We start from the raw sequence: 22,026 nt of genomic DNA, 5'->3' as shown, positions 1-22,026 counted from the left end.
TATTTATTTATTTATTTATTTTTTCTGTCACATGGCCTAGCATGTATCTAAATGTAAAACTGCAATACATGTAAAAAGTATTTTTTTTTTTTTAACCTCTGCTTGGAAGAAATAGTCTTGGAACTTTAATTGAATACCCCTGACTTATATGATAAAGAAATACTTTATTTGTATGGTTTTGTAATATCTGTCACATATTTTCTTGTGTTTAATGGTAGATCGGACTCTTATTATAGAATTTCATTACAGAAAAACTGTTTTGAACATGGTAATGGATTAAAACATAGCCATTATAAATAACAGACTGGATGTACTTACATCTTAACACCTTTTTTTTTTTTTTTTACAAAGCAGATAATAGAATATATGTTTTGTCTCTAGCCTATAAAACATCTTAGTAAAAAGGAAGATTTCAATACATGAGGATTCTGAATGAGATTTTTTTAGCAAGCCATTAAAGTCGACTTTGACTCTTGACCAAAGACTCGAGACTTGACTCAGACTCCAGCGATAAAGACTTCAGACTTGACGAGGACTCCAAGTTAAAGACTTGTGAACATCTCTGCGCTAAGTAAAGTGATATATCTTTGTCTTACTATCCTTTTAACAGTTAAGGGTGATTTCCGATGACAATGCTGTTCATAACCACATAATTGAGGTCTAAACAGTTACGTTATTGCCTAAAAAAACTTTTCAAACTACATTTCATGACACAAAAACAGTATTATTTATTATTTATTATTTATTTGGGTTTCTGCCATGATACTCTCTGTGAGAAGTGCTGCAAGCTTAAGCGGAATGAAATGGTTGGAGTTCCGTGTTCCATTATCACCAGAATATTGCACTCCTAAAAAAGACTCTCAGCAAATCAGATCTGAGTACCACAAAGAACTGCTGTGTGTGTGTGTGTGTGTGTGTGTGTGTGTGTGTGTGTGTGTGTGTGTGTGTGTGTGTGTGTGTGTGTGTGTGTGTGTGTGTGTGTGTGTGTGTGTGTGTGTGTGTGTGTGTCTGTGCATGTTTCCTTTTAAATATAACCTACACAATAAAAACAATCAATTCACAATTAAATAAATCCCACCAATTAAACACACTCATCTTAAATTTTCCTTTCTAAAATAGCCTACAGCTTATATAGACTCAAAGTCTTCTAGTTTTGTGGACATTCACAGAAACTACCCTAGTGAAAAATAAATATACTAAAATGTATTTGAAATACTTTTTTTTTCATGCTAAGCATACTACAAATTTGTTTACATATGTGCTTAATAAAAATACCCTGCAATTGTACATACTAAACTGGTATACTTGAACTCTGGTAAATTGGAACAACTAATTTTATACTTAATGCACTTTAATTGTGCATCAATTTAAACTAGTGCTGAAGTCCAACTAAAGATATATGCTAAAGTGGAACTATTGCAATAAGTATACTTTAAATATGTTGTATTTAAAGATGAATATTTTGCAAAGATCATACAATCCTCATTGATAGAGACATTTAAACAGATTTTAAGCTTAATATTAAGAAATGTGCATTGTGCACAAGTAGTACTCCAAATAAAGTTAAATTTTTATATCTGTAAGTCTCGAGCAATATGTGAGTAAATATGTTAATAGATTTGTACTATGCTTAGTATGAAATACATTTATTTTAATTATATGACTTTTTTACTTGGTTAGTCAGGTGGCTTCACAGCATTAGACCACTGAAATTTTTTTCTCATAATGAAGAAACATTTGCATGTTCATGGTTATCTGACTTTGGTTATGGTCACATGACATGAAGGTAAACAAAATATTATATTTTTTTCAGTAAATGTTTTATTTTGATTCATTTTAAAATGGTTTTAATTGAGCATTTTTATTATTTATTTATTAGCTCTTCATTAAACTATAAACCCCTTGCAGTTCCTTCACAAACCCAGTTTGGGAAACCTTGACGTAATATAATGATTAATGCACTTCATGTTGTTGATAACAACAAATGGAACATATTTTCTTACTCTTTGTATTTTATAGCAATATAGATTATCTCATTTAAATCAATGTGAAAAACAAGATAAAAGTAATCTAAAAGTAGTCTGATTATTTTACCTATGTCTAATGTAATGGATTACATTACTATACTATTTGTAATGTAATCTGAATACAGTAACGGATTACAATTTGTAATGTACAGTACGTAGCTGTCAAGAATCAGGCTTCTGTGGTTCCCCCCGATGAGCACCAGAGGGCACCATCACCCGAAAACCAACTTTCACTTCTGGACTCATTTCCCACCATCACCCTGTACCTGGCACTGATTACGAGCACACCTGACGCTCATCACCTGCAATATTTAAGCCACATTATCACGCATTCATATCACAAAGTCTTGTTTTGCCTCGGCTGACATTTCTGAGGGGTCCCCTGTATTTCTCTGTTGGAATCCCGTGTTTGACCCTGGACTGTTTCTCTCAATTCTGGGTTTTTTGCTGCCTGCTTCGACTTACTTGCTTTGCTGTTTTGACTTTCGTTTGTATTGTTTGCTGCTTGTCTTTTGACTCTGCCTAGTCCCTGATTACCCTGCCTGTATTACTTTGAAACCTTTTAATAAAGCTGCATATTATGGATGGATCCTCGCTCTGTTGATCCTTCATTACACCAGCTCTGTGTGTGTGCGGATGCAGGACCATTAGTTTTACAGCCAAAATGGCTTTACTCCACTTTACCGTAGAGACTTTACCGTTATAAAAAATAACACTAACTAAAGTAGAGGTATGATAGGATAGCTTATAAAATTAGATTTTAAGTTATGAAATAATTAATAAAATAACACTATTCGTTAAATATAAAGTTTAGGGGCGATAGAATAACAAAATAACAACACTACAATAACTAACATAGAATGATAATGAAAAAAAAAAGTTATAATAATAGTAACTAAAACATAGGGGTGATGAAATAAGTTATAAAACAACAAACATACATAATCTAAAGTACAGCAAGTTATAAAACAAGAGTATAGACCTAATTGATTGAAATGACCAGTAGATGGCTGCAGTGATTCACACATCCTGCTCTCTGACTCAAGACCTGTGGTTCTAAACCAGGGGAACTCAAGATGAAATGATTTAAATAAAGTTAAAGTCAAATAATTTAACAATAAAAATGCTAAATAAAGTAGCTGTTCCCAAAAATACTTACAACAACCTATGCACATCTCTGATAGTAAAGGTAACACCTTCTTACTAAAAACCATTAGCCTACAATCATCATGTTTACCTACAATCATGTTTAAAAAAAAAAAATAATAACTAAATGTATTCAGATTTATTCAGTCATTCATTTTTTAAAAACAATTTAAGATTTATTTTGGAGTTGCCAGAGAAGCATAAAATAAATCTAAAACAAATCTAAATATGTCAATACATGTAATACATTTCTGTAATGCACCAAATAAGATCAGCATCAATATCCCCTTGACCCTACAGGGTCAAATCGGTTTAAAGCAGTTTAAAGAATGGTTGGATTGTTGGTTGGATGTATGTATAAATGGATGAAATTATGGAGTGCTCATGAAATCAGGGTTGGAGCTACAGTAAACCTCTACAGTGTACCTCTTCAAGGCAATTGCTCTCTGGCCAGATTTCAGGAAACCTGCTGTAGACCATTTAAAGGGATAGTTTACCAAAAAAAACTCTATCAAATTATCAAACTAATGAACTATCAATGCCAAGTTATAAAATATTTAACTGCATTTGCCTGCTTTTTTTTTTAAATGTATTTATTTATTTAGTCAATCATTTTGTCGTATTATTTATTGGTATTGTAGAAAAAAAAAAGATTACCAAAGTAAAGTAAATTTATACACGCGTCCATGCATGGATACACATTTGCTTACTTAGACGTCACTTTATATTCATTATTTATTTATAATTCCCCATGTTAATGGGTCCAACTCATTTGTCTTAAAATGCAACATTTAAACTGAGACAAAATTAAAGTTTACAATTATCGTATTCCTGTTATTAACTGAACAACATCAGATAATAAACTGTGTATGGCAGACAGCAGGCAGGCAACTGTAAACGTGACAGTGATTTGATTGGTTATGGTGGCTATGGCGTGGGTGGACCAATAATAGTAAACAAATCCCGTGCGCGCATGCGTGGTGCGTGAGTGCTGATGGAGGTTTGTCAGGATTAGCATCTGCTGTTAGCTAAACATCTCTACTAAGGTTGAGGGCATTTATTGGGTTTTGTTCGACAGTAAGTTGAGTCAGTAAGTATTTATACATTACCTCCTTTTAATTTTCTACATTTACGCAATTTCTATAATTTACGGCTTAAAATAATTGATAACAGTGGTAAAGTTGCTAGCTATGAAGAGCTAACGGTTGCACTTTCACTACTGCAACCAACAGCTAGTTTCCTCACTTGCGCACGTTTCATATTATATTTATCATTTGTACTTATTAAATTTTTTATACCATATCGTGCACTTTGTATTGTTTGAATCTTTTAACTTATCTGATGTTTTTGTACATGATAATGTTTACGTTTGGCCTAGCTCGTTAGCCTAGCCACACGACTTTTAAAGAGACGCAGGCTGTAGCCAATCAGCATCAAAGCTTCTGAATACGAGGCGGGGCGTGCGAATGGGCGTGGTGTGCATTGTGTACAGGCTGCACTGGACGAATATGAGGTTTTGTCTCACTTTCATATCCGCTTGTTAATCTGACGTCAGGCGTCACCGCTTCCGGGACCAAACGCTCTATCAGATGCCACGAAAAACGGTGCTAATATACACTCTCGATGTGATATAATACTACCAAAAAAAAATACAATTATCCTACCCTTCAACTCCATACCGAAATCCCAGATAGCCAGACAATATAAATATAAATATAAATATAAAAGTGGGGACGCTGAGAGCACGGAGACTGTAGTGTACACCGTAAGTTTGAAAACGTTTAGCTTAAATGTTTAATATGAATGAACAGTGCTCATAAACGGCTGTTGAGGCTTGGACCCGGAAACGGCAGTCGTTGGTGCATTCCGTCACCACTTAACAAGCGAATTAGTCTGTTCACATGTGGTTTGATGTTTTTCCACACAGTTCTGTGAAATAAATCTAAAACGGGAAGTTTATGAAACCTAGCAACCCAGCATGTAAATAATGTGATGTCTGTGGTTTAAATTAAGTCACAGTGACTTGTCGTCTGGATGTTTATACAATATTGTTCTTAAGTCATCCCACATATTATATAGCAAGGGGTTTCAAACTGAGATCCTGTCCCCTCTCAAGTTTTTAGGGGGTCCTTGGAAAAGTTAGATTTAATCTAAAATATTTAGAATAAAGATGTGAAAGATTATAAATAAATTTGTAAATAAATATACAAGCAGTACAATAAAAAAAATAGAAAAAAAATATTCTAAATACTAAATACTTTAGGCGTATTTAATATTTACTTCATAGTATAAATTAGTTTTTATATGCAAGAAACTGTAGTTGCTTTTTAAATTTTAGGATACTTGTTCCTTGCTCTAGGAGATCCCCTGAGGCTTCTAAAATATTGATAACCTGTGTTATTTAGTGCATGAAACTTGATACATTTTTATGTCCAATAATATTTGAAACATGCTTTTTTTATATTTATGCGATTTGATTATTTGCTAATATAGTATGTTTTATATTAGATGCACATTGAGATATTATAGTCCAATCAATTTGTCATACAGGTGCTGAGGACTTGGCTGGCCAAAATGGCGTCAGACACCCCGGTTTCTAGGGGTATAATGACCTTTTACCCCACAATTGAAGAGTTCAAGAACTTCAGCCGCTACATTGCGTATATAGAGTCCCAAGGTGCACACAAGGCAGGCCTGGCCAAGGTGAGAGGAAACGCTTTTTTACACTGTAGCCTAAACTACTTAGTAAAAAAAAAAAAAAAGTGCATATAATTATGTTGATTTGGCTTGACTGCAGATCGTCCCACCCAAAAACTGGAAGCCTCGACGTTCATACGATGACATTGATGACTTGCTAATACCTGCACCGATTCAGCAGGTTGTGACTGGGCAGTCAGGGCTGTTCACCCAGTACAACATCCAGAAAAAAGCCATGACTGTGAAAGAGTTCCGTAAAACAGCCAACAGTGACAAGTAGGTCTTGTTAACCTTGTTACTAATTTTCCACTGGAAATCAATTATAACCTCATCTGCCATCCCTGTAAGGTTTTGCAGCCCTCGGTATGATGATTTTGAAGAGCTTGAAAGGAAATACTGGAAAAATTTAACCTTTAACCCTCCTATATATGGAGCTGATGTGAATGGGACCCTTTATGACCCAGTGAGTAAACACTCATAAGCAATCTGAACGAGTTCTATATGGTTTCACTTTTGGTTTGAGTACTCTGGGGTGTGAATGGAGTCATTGTTTTCTTTTTCATGTCTTATGCAGGATGTCAAAGAATGGAATGTAGGGCACTTGAATACCATCCTTGACACCGTGGAGCATGACAGTGGGATCACTATAGAGGGAGTGAACACACCCTACCTCTACTTTGGAATGTGGAAAACCACTTTTGCTTGGCACACTGAGGACATGGATCTCTATAGCATTAATTACTTACATTTTGGGGAACCAAAGTCTTGGTGAGTTTGCTTGTCAAACTTTCACTAGAATTCAGGTTAACATGATTTTGCTAGACAAAAATAATTTGTAGATGAAATGTGAACCCCTGGGCATGAAACCGGTTGCTGTAATTGTTTGTACTTATGCCAAGTGCTAAATATATCTGGAATAATCTCACAGGTACTGCGTGCCTCCTGAACATGGAAAAAGACTAGAGCGGTTAGCCAAAGGTAAACAGCCTTTTGTGTCCTCAGTTCTGTACAAGAAATTATATTGCTCGATTTACATTTGCTCATATATATATATATTGCTTCCTATTGTCTTCCTAGGCTTTTTCCCTGGAAGTTCACAAAACTGTGAAGCATTTCTTAGGCACAAGATGACTCTTATTTCACCCTCAATTCTAAAGAAGTATGGCATTCCTTTTGAAAAGGTATGTTGTTGTGAGTGCATTTTGTCCCACTGATGACTTGATTTTTATCATAAGTAGACCGTATTAAACCCATTTCACACTAGATCTGTAAGCAGAGTGTAATCAGACACAGTGGAAACACAGCAGATAATGTGCACAGTATGTGTGGAACAGGAGGGGAACACAGTTGCATCAACAGAGCATGTGACATTCAGTTGTCAGAGGAGAACACCTAAAAAATGTGGCACAATGTACAATACTTATCTGTATTTGCAGTACATAAGTCAACAGGCCTGCACTGCTTCCACTCTGCTTATGCATCCAGTATAAAGCTGGCCTTAGGCTTCCTGTTTCCTCAGTGTACATTTGTTTGTAACTTAATTTGAGAAGGTTTTGTGATATCGTCGTCTGTTCATGATTTGCAGATCACTCAGGAAGCTGGAGAGTTCATGATAACATTTCCATATGGCTATCACGCGGGATTTAACCATGGTTTCAACTGTGCTGAATCTACCAACTTTGCCACAAGACGATGGATTGACTATGGAAAGCAAGCCATACTGGTAAAAATAAACAAATTAATAAATAACCATTCAAAAGTGTAGGGTCAGGTAAATCACTGGAGTAAATAAAGTTTGAAAATACATTTAAATAGAAAATATTTTCTAAATTGTAGTATTTCACAATATTACCGTTTTTGTGGGGTTCAAACATTATGACTTTTAATCATGACTTTACTGTCAGCTTTGATCAGTATGATGTGTCCTTGCTGAATTACAGTATTAATTTCTTAAAAACAATTTTTTTAAATATAACTAGTATATAGAAACATTTGTAATCATCTTTGTCCGTGGCATTTATTGTGTAGTGAAATGCCTGTACATTACACAGTGCATCAATCTTGGTATTTTTTCCCTCAGTGTTCTTGTAGAAAAGACATGGTGAAGATCTCTATGGAAGTGTTTGTAAGGAAATTTCAGCCTGAACGGTACGAGCTTTGGTTGGCGGGGAAGGACAATGCTCCCATTGACCACTCCAGGCCTACGCCCGAAGCAGCTGAGTTTTTAGGTGGAGAGGAAGGGAAAAGTGGTGCTCAGGAACTCTGCTTCGAGAACCGAAGTAGTGAAGGACAAAAAAAGAGGTGATAAATACTCAGTAAACTCTCATTTGCACATACTGATATGTGAAAAGAAATCATGTTATATCAGTTTTAAATGCTGCTTTTTCCAATTGAATTAGCTTGGCTAAACAAAGGATAGGAACCAAAAGACACAGAGTGTGTCTGGATTTACCAGAGGAAGTCCTTCCAAAGAGTGAAACAAATGATGAGGAGGCTGAATATGGCAAGAAGAGCCGCTTGAATACATACACAGAACAATGCAGAGAGTATCCAGGTATGTTATCTTGTAATGGCCTAAATTATATATATAAAAAATAAAAAAAAAATCGTGAATATTTATATGAAATTTGATGAAAACCAAATCTATTTCAGAATTGAAAGATGAAGATGACTTGCTGCCTCTGACAGGTTCAACCAGTTTAAAGATGCTTCCTGGCTCCAGAAGCACTGCATCCAGGGACGCAGGTTTAAGTGCCGAAAACCCTTCTTCAGCCTGTACACAGTCCTTCCCAAAGCGTCACCTCTCTATAGCATCTGTCCCTGCTGTCCCTCACTGCCTGTCAGCTGTGCCACGGATTTCCACCAAACCAGGGGTGGCAAGCCTTCTCTTTCATCGGACCCTGAGCCCTTCAGATGCCTTGCAGGTCCACAGCTATGCAGCCAGACCAGTGCTCCATAAACCTCAACAACCCAGCATAGAGAATCCCAGAGAAGACCTCAGTGAGCCAGACATCAAACCAGATGTGAGGCCAAATACGCCACAACCAAACACAAAGGTTAGTACATATATTGACATAGTGTGTTGATATTTGATAGGGGCAATTAAAATGAATTTATAGTACTGTAGCATATATAAAAAAATCAAGTAACTAAATATTATGCAATTAAAACAGCAGTTTGATTATAAAATAATTTATTAAGCCAGCGATTATTTTCATGTAATTGCTGATAATAGGCCTATAGATTGGAACTATATAATATTAGTTTGAATTGATTATAAATAAAACGCTACACGAAAATCAACCATTTTAAATAATTTAAGTCAATTTAGCAATCACAACATTATAATGAACAGCATGAAAAATTATTTGCTAAAGGCATTTAATGGCATCATTAAATTATTAATATTTTAATGATTGCTTTTGAATGAAATTACTTCAAAGGTAACTTGAATGTAAAAACAGAGGAAATGAGCTGCACATTATCCAGTATTGACTACTTCTGATAAATCTCCGATAACTGATGATACCACAATATCATGCACTACTAGTACAGTGCACTATTGTTTTTTTTTTTTTTTTTTTTTTTTAAATGTAGTACTTTTATTCAGCAAGGACATATTCATTTGATCTAAAGTGACAGTAAACACATGTATAATGTTAATGTTCAAATAAATGATAAATGCTGTTGTTTTGAACTCTCTTTTTATCAAAGATTTGAATAATTTAGAATAATTACTGAGAGATCATGTGACATTAGAATGATTTAAAGTGATCTTGTGACACTGAAGATTTGGAGTAATGGCTTTGCCATCACAGGAATAAAGTACTTTTTGAGTGTATTCAAAACAGTTATTTTGCAATAATATTTCAAAATATTACTGTCTTTTATTTTTTATTTAAAAAAAATACAGCCTTGGTGAGCATACAAGACTTCAAAATCATTTTAAAAAGCATAGCAACTCCAAACTTTTGAACCGTAGTGTGTGTTAAATGTATATTTTAAAAAAATCACCTCAACGGCTTGAATATCAATGAAATTTAATTATCTCTTGCTTTTTTTCAGCTTGAAATCGAGGGAGAGAAAGAGAATAAGAGCATGAAGAGGAAACTGCAGCCACTCAGTAAATTGCCGCGCTTGCATCCTCTGCTCCGAGAGAGCTCCAGTGATGATGGTTAGTAATAGTATCTGCTTCACATTGTTCATTGATTGTCGCATCACTGTTTGTGCTCTTTCTAATTAACTCCTTCTCTCCACAGAGATTCAAGAGCCAGCAGCTGAGCCAGAGGAGACCGATCCCTGGGCCAGACTCCTTGCTCCCATGTGGCAAAGCAAGCCACGCAACTTCAGAGTTGAGAAGGATTTTAACTTCCGCATGGGGCAGCAACCTCCGTACTGTGCAGTGTGTGCTCTCTTTCACACGTACACAGAGGTAACACATGCTATTACCATCACAAAAATCTCTTATTGCTCAGAGTTCTTTTGAGTTGGCAAACACAGCAGCTTGGTCTCTTTGGCTGTTTGATACTGCCAGTGGCTCAATGATTACTGCTGTAGTCTGATGTAGTGGTAGATTTGATATAGTCAGAAGTAATTATACCTTTATTTTATTATTAAGTGCTGTGCACTTTGCCATTTTTTCCATATAGAGTGATATAATCAGCCTGAGCCAGAGCAGTTCTGCAGCTGAAGAAGGAGACAAACGGAGGAGCAAGCCACTGATTCCAGAGATGTGCTTCACCAGCAGCTCTGAAGGACACCTGTCCACTCCGAATGTGGAGGAAGACGGAACTAGCCAACTCGTCAGCTGCTCTGTGTGTAGTGTGCGCGTTCATACAAGTAGGCAGTTTTTCACTCTCTGTTATCACTGAAATATCTGCACTTGATATGATGCGTCACAGCGGTGACAGACTTTAAAAGCTTTTTTTTTCTTTTTCTTTTTTTATATACATGCAGTGTGTTAAACTAGAGACTACATTGAATATTTCTACATTTTGTACAGATTATACTTTCTCAATACATATTCTTGAATGAATGAGTGAATGAATGAGTGGTGCGTTTATATAGTGAATATTCTTGGTCGTTTCATCATTCCATGTAGTTTGTCTACCCTTTAAGAGTTTGGGATTAATACTTTTAGTCAGCAAGGACTCATTTAATGACAGTAAAGATACTTACAATACTACAGGAGATTTCTATTTCTTTTGAAATTTATCAAAGTCCTATAAAAAATATATATATATATATATATATATATATATATATATATATATATATATATATATATATATATATATATATATATATATATATATATATATAATTAGGGCTGTCAAATGATTAATCACGATTAATCAAATCCAAAATAAAAGTTTTGTTTACATAATATATGTGTGTATACTGTGTATATATATTATTAATATGTAAATGCAAACACATGCATGTATATATTTAAGAAAAATATGTATGTTTATATATTAAATATATTTATATATAATATAATATATAAGAATATAAATATATAAATGTATATACATGTAAATATTTTTCTAAATATATAATTTATGTGTGTGTATTTATATATACATAATAAATATACCCTGTACACATACATATATTATGTAAACAAAACTTTTATTTTGGATGTGATTAATCGTGATTAATCATTTGACAGCCCTAATATATATATATATATATATATATATATATATATATATATATATATATATATATATATATATATGGGTTCCTTAATGTTATTAAGCAACAGAACCGTTTTCAACATTAATAATATAAATAAATGTATCTTGATCACTAAAGTTTAGCATATTATAGTGATTTCTGAAGGATTGTGTGACACTGAAGACTGAAGTAATTCAATTTGCCATCACATTAATAAATTACTGTACATTTTAAAATAGACAAATTAGTTTAAATGGTAATAATATTTATTTTTTTACTGTATTTTTGATCAAATAAATGCAGCCTTGGTTCGCATTAGAGACTACTTTAAAAACTGTTTAAAGTTAGCGTAAAATCATAACTGAATCTCTTTACTTTTTCAATACATGTTCCTTGGTTGTTCACATTTTTTGTTGCTTTTTTTTTCGTTTATTTGAAAGCAAAACATGGTCTCCATAACCATTTGTCTAATGTCATATTTAAATGTCAAACAACGTTAAACTGTATGGAGATTCTTTCCTTATTGATTGGTATAAAATGATAACCTAGTTTTTATGTTCCAAAAGAAAGGTTCATTCATGATTTTTGTCTGCTATCCATATGTTTTTGAAAATGTAACAAGGTAATTTGATGAATTGTGAATGTTTTGTCTGCAGGTTGTTACGGTGTGTCTCAGGATACTAATCTGGATGAGTGGAGATGTTCCCGCTGTGAAGCTAATGCTATAACTCAGGTCAGTTGGATCATTTGAGCAGGTTCACAGTTTTTTGTTTTTTAATTCCCAAACCCACTGCTATGCATTTTTGTAGCTGCTAGGGGGCACTATTATGTCTGGCCATCATGCACTAAGTGTTTGTGTCTTTCCCTCAGGACTGCTGTTTATGCTCTCTTAGAGGAGGAGCTCTGCAGAAGGCCAACAATGACAAGTAGGTAGCCAGGAGCCTCTTGGTGGAGCCCCTTACAGTGAACACCAGCTATTTTCAATTATACAAATTCCTCTCAGATTAATGACAGTTTTGTGAGCCGCCACTCTCAGCTGCTGACCGCACTTCATGTTAAGGGGTTTACCTCAGGCTCTGATGAAACCTGCTTAGGTTGAAAATGTGGTTTTGTTGCAGGTGGGTTCATGTATTATGTGCTGTAGCAGTGCTGGAGGCTCGCTTCGTGAACATTGCAGAGCGCAGTCCTGTCGATCTCAGTAGTATCCCGCTTCAGAGATTCAAGCTGGTAGGTTAATGTTTTGCACAGAAAAGTGAAAAACAAATCTAAATGCAGTGCTGATTTGACATACAGAGGGAAAGAAAATTTATAGAAATGTATAATCTTGGCCAGGGCAAAAACAATGAGTCTCTTAATTCGGGTGTCCACATTAATTGGGAATTCACAAATTCATAATAAATACATTAATAAAAGTACAAACTCTCTCATTAATATAACTTTATAAAAACATGGTGGTAAAGCAATATGTACCCAGATATTTCCCCTAAAAAATTACAGACATTAAGGGACACACAGACTTATTTTTAATAAACTATTTCACTAAAATTAATCAACATTCATAACAATTAATAAGTGTGTTTTTGTTTATTGCCTCAGTTTGCTTGCACTATCAATCAAAGTTGTTTTTGTTTTTTTTCAAGAAATTAATACTTTTATTTAACAAGGATAGACATTAATATCTTTACATATATGTTACAAAAAATATATTTAGAGTAAATGCTGGGTAAGAATCTGGGTAAAAAAATATATCATAGTTTCCAGAAAATATGAAGCAGCGCTACTGTTTTTCAGCATTGATAATAAGAAGTCATGTTTCTTGAACAACAAATTAGCATCTTGGAATGATTTCTGAATGATCATGTGATACTTAAACCTGGAATATTGGCTGCTGAAAATTAAGCTTTACTATCACAGGAATAATTGAAATAAAATAATAATAATAATAATAAATGTATGGCTATTTGTCAGTTGTAAAAATATTTCACAATATTGTTTTTTAGTGTATTTTTGAGCAAACATTGATGCTTAGTGAACATAATATACTTCTTTCTGAGAAAAAAAAAATCTTAACCCTAAACTTTTGAACAATGTTTGTGCATGCAATACTATATAAAATGAGGCGAAATGTGGCAGTGCTGCCTTTTGTCAGGTTACTCATTTTAAAACTTACCTTGTTATTGTAAAAGCTTTGCTATTCTGAGAAAAGCTGAGGTATTCTCATATTACTGAAAAAAAAAAAAGTAGATAACAGTAGGTTGGCAGCATCTCTACTCCTAGTTAATCACCAGCACTGTTTGTATAGCACTACTGTTAAGCAGTGTAATAAAAATGGATTTTGGTAATGTGATCTCTTCATTAAACCTTTAATGAATCATTAAGAAATAGTCTAACAAATTACTTTCTGAGTAACTTTCATTAGAATTTGTTGATTGTTCACCTTGCCTGAGCCCAAGTCTATTTCTAAGGTCAAAGACATTCTTTTTTCTTTTTTAGAAATGCCAGTTTTGCCGTAAATGGGTGAAGAAGAGCACGGGTTGCTGCGTGCAGTGCTCACATGGCCGCTGTTCCACTTCCTTTCACCCGAGCTGTGCACAGGCAGCTGGAGTTCAAATGCACCCAGATGATTGGCCGTTTGTGGTCTACTTTACCTGCTGGAGACATAAGGGTGGCATCCAAATAGAGGTATAGACACAACCCAGACGTGTAGGATTATAGTAAAGTCTAGATATGACATCTAAACAATGAAAATGCATATAGAAGCAAATTCACTGTTGTTTGTGTTAAATACATTGAATGCACAATATCAAGCTACGCAATATCGCATTCATTATCGGTGATGTGATTATGAATGTGATTATGAATGTGATATTGCGTAGTTTGTCAGTGACCTATGGCTCTGTGTAGTAAATCTCTGCTCAATCTGAAAGCATGTGATGGAGATACACTACTAATCACAGAACCGGCTTTACTAATAAGATGCGCATGACAATCAATATTTTGCACAGCCCTAAATACATTAAATAACATAAGGGCATGATAAGAGGACAGGTTCTCCTTTATTTCCTGGTATTCAGCCTCTGCTCTGCACTGGTAGTTCTAAACAGTGATAAAGGCAAATAATAAAATGCAACTAACCGTGTAATAGCACAGTTTAGGCAGCAAAATAAATCCACTTTTAAATAGGATAAGAAAATGCTTCTCATTGTCTTGTTGATATTAAAGGTCTGATGTTTAATCAAACTTTATAGTATATTGGTGCAAATATGGCCTGCCAAAAATAAAGAAGGACATGCTGTCATTTACTGCAGACCCTCAGACTGAAGCTTTGTCCCAATTCAAGGACTGCATCTCTTAAAAAAACTTGAATTTCAAAGGCCACACAAAAGCTGAAACGTTCAAACCAAGCATTGTCTAAAGGGATGATTTAGTCTAAGGGGATAGTGTCTGTGACCGCTGCTGTTGATGAGTGAAAGTAATGTTGGTGCTGGACTTCTTTTAAAAATTATATTCAACTGTATGATAACAAAACAGCTTGGTCTTATTATGTACATAATAAACTATATATTGAGTCTAAACTATATATTGAATCACAGTACGGAAGTCAACATTTAAATCGCTTTAAAGATTGTTTTGTAACATTTATATGGATATTCAAGTAAGTTGAAACTCAATACGTAAGTGTAATGAAGTATTGACTCTGTTGGCACCAGTGTGCAATGAGTCTTGGGATAGTTTGGGCCGTGAAGGGTCTATTTGTTGTACCCTTCATGGCCAGGGAAATGAAGGCCACATTTGAAGGAAGCTTCGAAATGGGACAGCCTTCAACTCCCCACTGTGACACATTTGGCCTTCAAAGGATGCAGCCTCTGAATTAGGACACTGCTTGTGTGTCAAGGTCAGGAAGTCTCATAAAATATCAGCTAGTTTGACCTTTTTTTTAACAAGACAAGGTTAGTTCAAGTTGTAAAATGACTCCGTTACTCCTCAAAAGCATAAAAATATTAATAAATTATTAATGTGAAAATATATTTCCAAATTTTATTTAATTTTTTTCAAAACCATATGAAACAATTTGACAAGTAGTAGAACCACTTCCAAAAATTACTGTAATTTTGTCTGGGTGGTTTATCAGGTTGTCATTCTGTTCTTTGAGCCAGTATGTATTTATTGTCTGTTTCCACCAACATCTGTTGTTATTATTTTGTTGTGCAGGTTGATGACTAGTACAGTATGTTCTGTCATAAGTATACGTTTTTTGCTTGCTGCAGTCTGTTATGTAAGAGCATTATTGTTAACCATGCAAAAGATGTGGTTTGTCTGAGATGTCTAATATCTGATGTTATCTTCAGCAACGCAACAAGGCATCTATGCGGGAGTTGGAGAAGGGACAGAAAGTAATCTGCAAGCACAGAAATGGCCGATACTACCATTGTGAGGTGTTTGAGCTGACACAGGCCACCTTTTATGAGGTCGTCTTTGATGACGGCTCATTCAGTGACAACTTGTTCCCTGAGGATATAGTGGTATGTAAGGGGTTACACAGCTCAAAACAATGTTTGATGATTAAAAGCAGTGTACTGAAGCTGTGCTGGTGTTTATTTTTCAGAATAGAGACTGTAGGCAGCTCGGTCCACCATCGAAGGGAGACATAGTTCAAGTGCTCTGGACAGATGGCCTGATTTATGGAGCCAAATTTGTGTCTGAACATATCATCCCAATGTACCAGGTCAGAGGACAGCAAACACACTTGTGTGCACTATTTGGGTTAGAGTTCAAATTCAGACACTGCAAAGTAGATGCGTCACAATATGATGACTGTTTGCAGTGTATTCTGAGAATCATTATAATTTAGGATAGAAGACAGATGACTAATCTAAATTGTGTACTGTTAAAGTTTAATATCATAACATTCAGTACCATACATAATCACGTAATAATTAAGTACAGTCACGACAGTCTTTTTTTTTTTTTTTTTTTTTTTTTCCTTTCGTGACATTGGCCTTCATTGCTGTTGCTGCTTTTGTTAAAGGTCACACAATAAGCTTAAATTTCAGCAATAGACCCCATTTACTATGGTTAAATCACTGTAACCCACAGACTCTACTGGATTGTTGCTTTTATAAAACGGCAACATGATATAAACCAATATTTATTTGTTTGTTTGTATATTTTTTATAGTTATTGTTCATAATAATTCTTATACTACTGTTTAAATATTTGACATTTAGATTTGATTTGAAAAAAAAAGAATTCTTTTATTGAGCAAGGAGGCATTAAATTGAAGTGATAGTAAATATTTTTATAATGTTTTATAAGATTTTTTTAATGCATTTTTTTAAACTTCAAAAAAGTATCAGTTTCCAACTCTTATAATAATGAGAAATGTTTCTTGAGCAGAAAATCATCATATTATATAATGATTTCTGAAGGATCATGTGACATTGAAGACTAGAGTAAAGGCTGCTGAACATTCAGCTTTGCATTACAGAAATAAATTACATTTTTAAAATATTTTCAAATAGAAAATGGGTTTTTTTCTTTCATGTATTTATTTTAAATAAATAAATGCATTATTCTTTCTAAACATTAAGAAAAATTACAGACCACAAACTTTTGAATGGTATTGTGTAATAAGAATAAACAATTCTTCCACCAAAAGTTAACGATGTTGAAGTCAACTTTATTATGCAACGCATTTTAAGTGATTTCAGTCAGGCAAAACAACCCAACAGGTCTAGTTTTTTCTTTTTCCACTTACTAAGACAGGATTTTTAGTAATAATACAGGAAAATTAAGATCAGAGGATGCACATTAGGTTTGTAATTGTTTATATCTCTTGTAATTGTTTTAACATTGTGTCAACCATGTTGCTTAATTACCCAACTACATGAGATTTTCTGGCAAACATTATAGCTGTCATCAACAGTACACAAAATGAATACAAATTAGTTGTACAGTCACACTCAAAAATAAGATTGTTCTTGCATCACCTGAAGGCAGTGTAAATGTAAACTGTTTACCATTGCAAAACAGTTTATGTACCATTTCATAATGTCATCATTCGCAGCTCGCCTGAGCAGAGATGTTAATACAAATAATTCCATTTTAAAATGTCAATATTAAAATGGCCCTGAATTATCTTCCAGGTGGAATTTGAAGATGAATCTCAGCTTACTGTAAAGAGGGAAGACGTGTACAGTTTGGACGAGGAGCTGCCCAAACGTGTTAAAGCCCGCTTGGTGAGTGATTTCCTGCTGGCGCTGCTTCATTAAATGATAATGTGCGGTACACCATCAAGAAACTCATTACAAGACTATCTGTCTTACCACTACAGTAATCTTAACTTGCCATGACACGGTGCTACTGAACCACAAGTGGCTTTTCAGACATTAAATACGTTTTATTTCTATCCCTAGTCTGTGGCATCGGATATGCGCTTCAAAGGAGTGTTTGTAGAGAAGGAGGTGAAGCAAGACTCGAAAAGACAGCGTGTGATCAACTCCCGCTATAGAGGGGACTACATCGAACCGGTCATGTACAGAGCCATCATGGAGTAACTTACTCCACACAGACAGTGTCTTCAACAAACAGATCAATTCGCCAGAAAAACAGGCTGGGCTAGATGTCTCTCTGTTTAAAGTGGACAAACGTCATCACGTGATCAAACAACTGCAAATAGTACAGAGCCTTTTTTTTTTTTTAAAAAAAACACCAAGATCCCAGTTTTAGACCTTCAGGCTAAGTATGAATTCTCATTACTGTGAACGGTCTTCAGCCGGCACAGATGAGACTCCCAGAGATTAAATGCTAGGAATGTCTTGTGTAAGAGTGTTTGTTTGTTCGGACAGCACACAACCGGCTCAGGCTCAGCGGGGGCGTTGTTCAGCTCTCGGACTCCTACTGTCTTCAATCAGGTGGTGGTATCAAAAACAGTTTCAACTGTTTTTTAATCACCTCCCTGCAGACCCACTGGCTGACTGCACATGAACAGACCTTTAGCCCGTCAGACAAATCTTTAGTCAGTGTGGATGTGCCATCCCTCTGACCTTTTTTATAGATCTTAAAGTGCTTGGCAATATCTGAATCTCATGGATGAATCTAGTCTTTATTAGTATGAGCAGCTCTCATGTATTATCTACTGTAAACATGGGACATTGTAGAAAACTAGCTTTATACTCTCACATTTAGGTGGATACAGCAGCTTTGGATTTTTTATTTAAAACATTTTTTGTTGAAGTGAAAGGAATGCCATTTTCCTTATTGCATATTAGTTCTGGATTAACTTAGTTTGTAAAAAGATGTATTTATATGTGTTAAAGCCAGATTTTCTCTACTTTTTCTACGTTTAGTTGCATTACTATGCCAACACAGGTAAGAGTGATTTGTGACCAGTCATGGTCGAACTGGTGCACTTATCCACTTTTTTTTTACCTCTTCAGTTCAGTTTCATAGTACTTAAGGCAGGGAAGGCAACATCTTGAAGCGCTCCATTTAGAGCGTGCCAAAGAGATGCCTCATTTTAAATAACCTACATTATTTAAAAAAAAAAATTGTTTTGTGGAGATTCCTTTAGCTGTATAGCATTACAGATCTTTGTCTTCAGTTGTTTTGTGCAGTAGGCATTACACTCCTTTGAATTGGATTAGAGATCCATTGTTAATTTAAGGCTAAAAACTTTATTTTTAAATTAAAAGCAATGTCTCCTACCCCCCTTGAACATTTGTCGTTTGTTTCAATTTAGACTTGTTTCATGTCACAGCCTGCATACACATCCAAAGTCAAAATGAACAGAGTGCTGCAAGAATAATTTTGAAGGCCAAAAACCAGAAATAAGTTGGCGTTCTAGCACTTTTCCATGATCCTGGAGTAGGTGGGTTCTTTGAATTAATTTTGGTTAGCATTAGGTGGTTTCATGTTTTATTGTACCACATAGAACCATCTGTATTTTTTTTTTTGCGCACAAAAAGTATTTTTGTAGCTTTGTAAAATTACGGTTGAACCCCTGATGTCACCTGAATTATTTTACCGAACCTGCTACGTTTCTGGGCCTTGATTGTGTAAGGATCCTTGCGGTCTATAGAGGGTCAAGAGTTCTCGGCATGCATTAGAAATATCTTAATTTGGGTTCTTACGGGTTTGGAACAACATGAGGGTGAGTAATTAATGACAGAATTTTCATTTTTGGGTCAACTATCCTTTTAATTTGATGCTGACTTTAAGGTGTGTCTGAAAATACTTCAGTCTCCCTTTTCTCATGTCAGTTTATGCATTCACACTCATAACGTTAAAAGGTTTTGAAATATTAACTCAAAATACACTTAGAAGCTGCCACCTGCTGTCAACCAGTTCATTTTATTTATTTATATAGCGTAAAATCCATAGGGAAATCATCCTTCAAGTGCTTTTGTGTTACCAGGCTCTGAGAACAAGAAAAGCTGTTCCCAGGAAGCTTGCGAGGGTGTGAAGGAGCTAATGAGGTGAATGTGTTATTCCGAGGCAGCTCTTCTACTTGACTAGTCTTGAAATATTCTTGGGACGGATTCCTGAGGGACGGGTGACAGTTACCAGGTTATGCCAATTGTGTTGGATAATTATGCAAAGTAATAATAGAATTTGTGACTGGGTCAAGTTCATATGCTCTCTTGTCAAGAAGCTGAGTTTTATGTATTTGTTTCTCTGCATTATTTCCATTTGTGTGGATATTCTAACAACAGTGGCATCTGAGTGGTGTTAAAGCCACATCTTCCTTATGGGTATGATAATGTTTTGTAGAGACACCTGTCCAAGGTGCAGGTCAAATCCACCTACAATTTTTATACATTTTATAAATTATATAAGCTGAAATTGCACAAGTTTTTTTTTTTTTTTCTTATTTCATGTAGTAGCATTACAATATAAATCATTAATATCCTCTTACCATGTCCTACTTCAGCTCCTCACACTGTAGCTCTGAATAGCTACAATTCTCTACATCAGTGCATTCCCATGCTTATTGCAGAAATGCATAAAGAAACCACATCTATCATATCATCTATGTTCTGTCTTGCACACACAGTGCTCTGTAAGTTAACATCATGCAGGTTGTGGAAACTGGTGGTTTTGGCTCATTTGCTTGTGATTGACCTAGAGATTAAATGACGGAAGACAAAAATACATACATTTAAGATGAACTTGAGATCCAGTGATCATCAGCGATGCATGCACTGACTTATAAGTAACTTCTTTTGTGTTCCACAGGGGTGTAAAAATCATTTATGGAGCATAAATGTTTAGACATGCGAATTAGTTATTTCTCACATTCTTTGAATATAATGATATGGCGGAAATAGAAAGACTTTAGTTTTTATTATTTATTAGTGATTTTGGTTGGTATTGTTTCTATGTGCCGTTATGGTTGTGATTTGGACTATGCTATCATTTAACATGTAGAATTTTTTATTTTTTTTTTTCATTATACTTATTGTCCTTGGTGTGAATGGGCCTTAAAGGGATACTCCACCCCAAAATGAAAATTTTGTCATTAATCACTTACCCCCATGTCGTTCCAAACCCATAAATGCTCCGTTTCAGAACACTTTTTGTAAGCGAAGAAAACAAAAATAATGACTTTTTCTTGTTATTTTTGTTTTCTTCGCTTACAAAAAGTGTTCCCGTCGCTTCATATAACCCAGATTGCATGTCTGATGGCAGATGGAGTATTCTGACAATGACTTTCATACCTTTTATGGACCTTGACAGTGTTATTTACTTGGCAGTCTGTGGGACAGTCACAGGTGTCCCGGTTTTCACCCAAAATATCTTAAATCGTGTTCCGAAGACGAACAGAGCTTTTACAGGTTTGGAACGACATGGGGGTAAGTGAATAATGACAAAAATTTCATTTTGGGGTGGAGTATTCCTTTAACACCACCATAACATTGGAATAATACATTTCAGAACAACTTGTTTTCCAGCCAATCTATCCTGCTTTAAAGAGCTCAATCAATTAAAGCATGAGACAATAAACAGAATGCAGACCTGCTAACAGTAAACTGGATGTTATCATACATTGGTGTGGAAGCTGTTACCATTGTAATTATTAGTATAATTATGGTTCTTTTTGCGAACGGGCCTTTAAACCTAGTAAAAACAAGTCTTGATGAGTCACTTACACAGTCATTCAACTGATTCGTTCAACAACACTGATGTTTGTTGTTTGGAGACGCAATAATTGCTCATACTTTGGCTACCTTTGGAACTATTTATGTAGCTGGAGTTAAAATAAATAAATAAACCGGCAATATTGTGTATAAAATATAGGTTCTCAGTATTAATTTTTTATTAAACTGTTGTGTCCACTTACTTGGTCTCTCAGTTCCTGAACCATGGGAAGTTCATATATTTGCACTGATGCTTACATAAGCATTACTTTCATTAGCTTTTCTTTCATGAAGCTCAGGAAGTGAATAGTGAAGCGGTGTCATCTATTCAAATA

The 22,026-nt window shown here is 34.9% G+C and overlaps 1 protein-coding gene across 3 annotated transcripts; it reads left to right on the top strand.

Moving 5' to 3' along the window:
• The first annotated feature begins 4,107 nt into the window (after positions 1 to 4,107).
• On the top strand, positions 4,108 to 19,258 carry kdm4ab (lysine (K)-specific demethylase 4A, genome duplicate b). 3 transcript variants are annotated; one of them, XM_042718040.1, is made up of 22 exons: positions 4,108 to 4,250; positions 5,724 to 5,876; positions 5,971 to 6,146; positions 6,219 to 6,333; positions 6,445 to 6,638; positions 6,799 to 6,848; positions 6,948 to 7,051; positions 7,456 to 7,593; positions 7,951 to 8,171; positions 8,270 to 8,424; positions 8,523 to 8,926; positions 9,936 to 10,044; positions 10,130 to 10,302; positions 10,520 to 10,709; positions 12,209 to 12,285; positions 12,423 to 12,478; positions 12,671 to 12,779; positions 14,046 to 14,234; positions 15,902 to 16,075; positions 16,159 to 16,278; positions 17,699 to 17,791; positions 17,969 to 19,258. In XM_042718040.1, the coding sequence occupies exons 2-22, from the start codon at positions 5,748 to 5,750 to the stop codon at positions 18,107 to 18,109; spliced, it is 3,117 nt and encodes a 1,038-aa protein (XP_042573974.1). In that variant the 5' UTR covers positions 4,108 to 4,250; positions 5,724 to 5,747; the 3' UTR covers positions 18,110 to 19,258. The 3 variants fall into 3 exon arrangements, with proteins under 3 accessions (XP_042573974.1, XP_042573975.1, XP_042573973.1); XM_042718041.1 differs by having other exon boundaries at positions 4,109 to 4,263; positions 8,559 to 8,926; XM_042718039.1 differs by having other exon boundaries at positions 4,109 to 4,263.
• Positions 19,259 to 22,026: the final 2,768 nt, after the last annotated feature.

The sequence above is a fragment of the Cyprinus carpio genome, chromosome B2 (assembly GCF_018340385.1).
Source record: "Cyprinus carpio isolate SPL01 chromosome B2, ASM1834038v1, whole genome shotgun sequence".
In the NCBI taxonomy this organism is placed as follows: Eukaryota; Metazoa; Chordata; class Actinopteri; order Cypriniformes; family Cyprinidae; genus Cyprinus; species Cyprinus carpio.
This window is presented reverse-complemented; position numbering and strand designations above follow the sequence as displayed.

Bases quoted from the DNA above. Each gene is read 5' to 3' on its own strand.
- kdm4ab (XM_042718040.1), top strand. From the start codon at position 5,748: ATGGCGTCAGACACCCCGGTTTCTAGGGGTATAATGACCTTTTACCCC. The intron at 6,849-6,947 runs GTAAACAGCCTT...TTGTCTTCCTAG, and splicing joins ACTAGAGCGGTTAGCCAAAG to GCTTTTTCCCTGGAAGTTCA. The intron at 16,279-17,698 runs GTCAGAGGACAG...ATTATCTTCCAG, and splicing joins ATATCATCCCAATGTACCAG to GTGGAATTTGAAGATGAATC.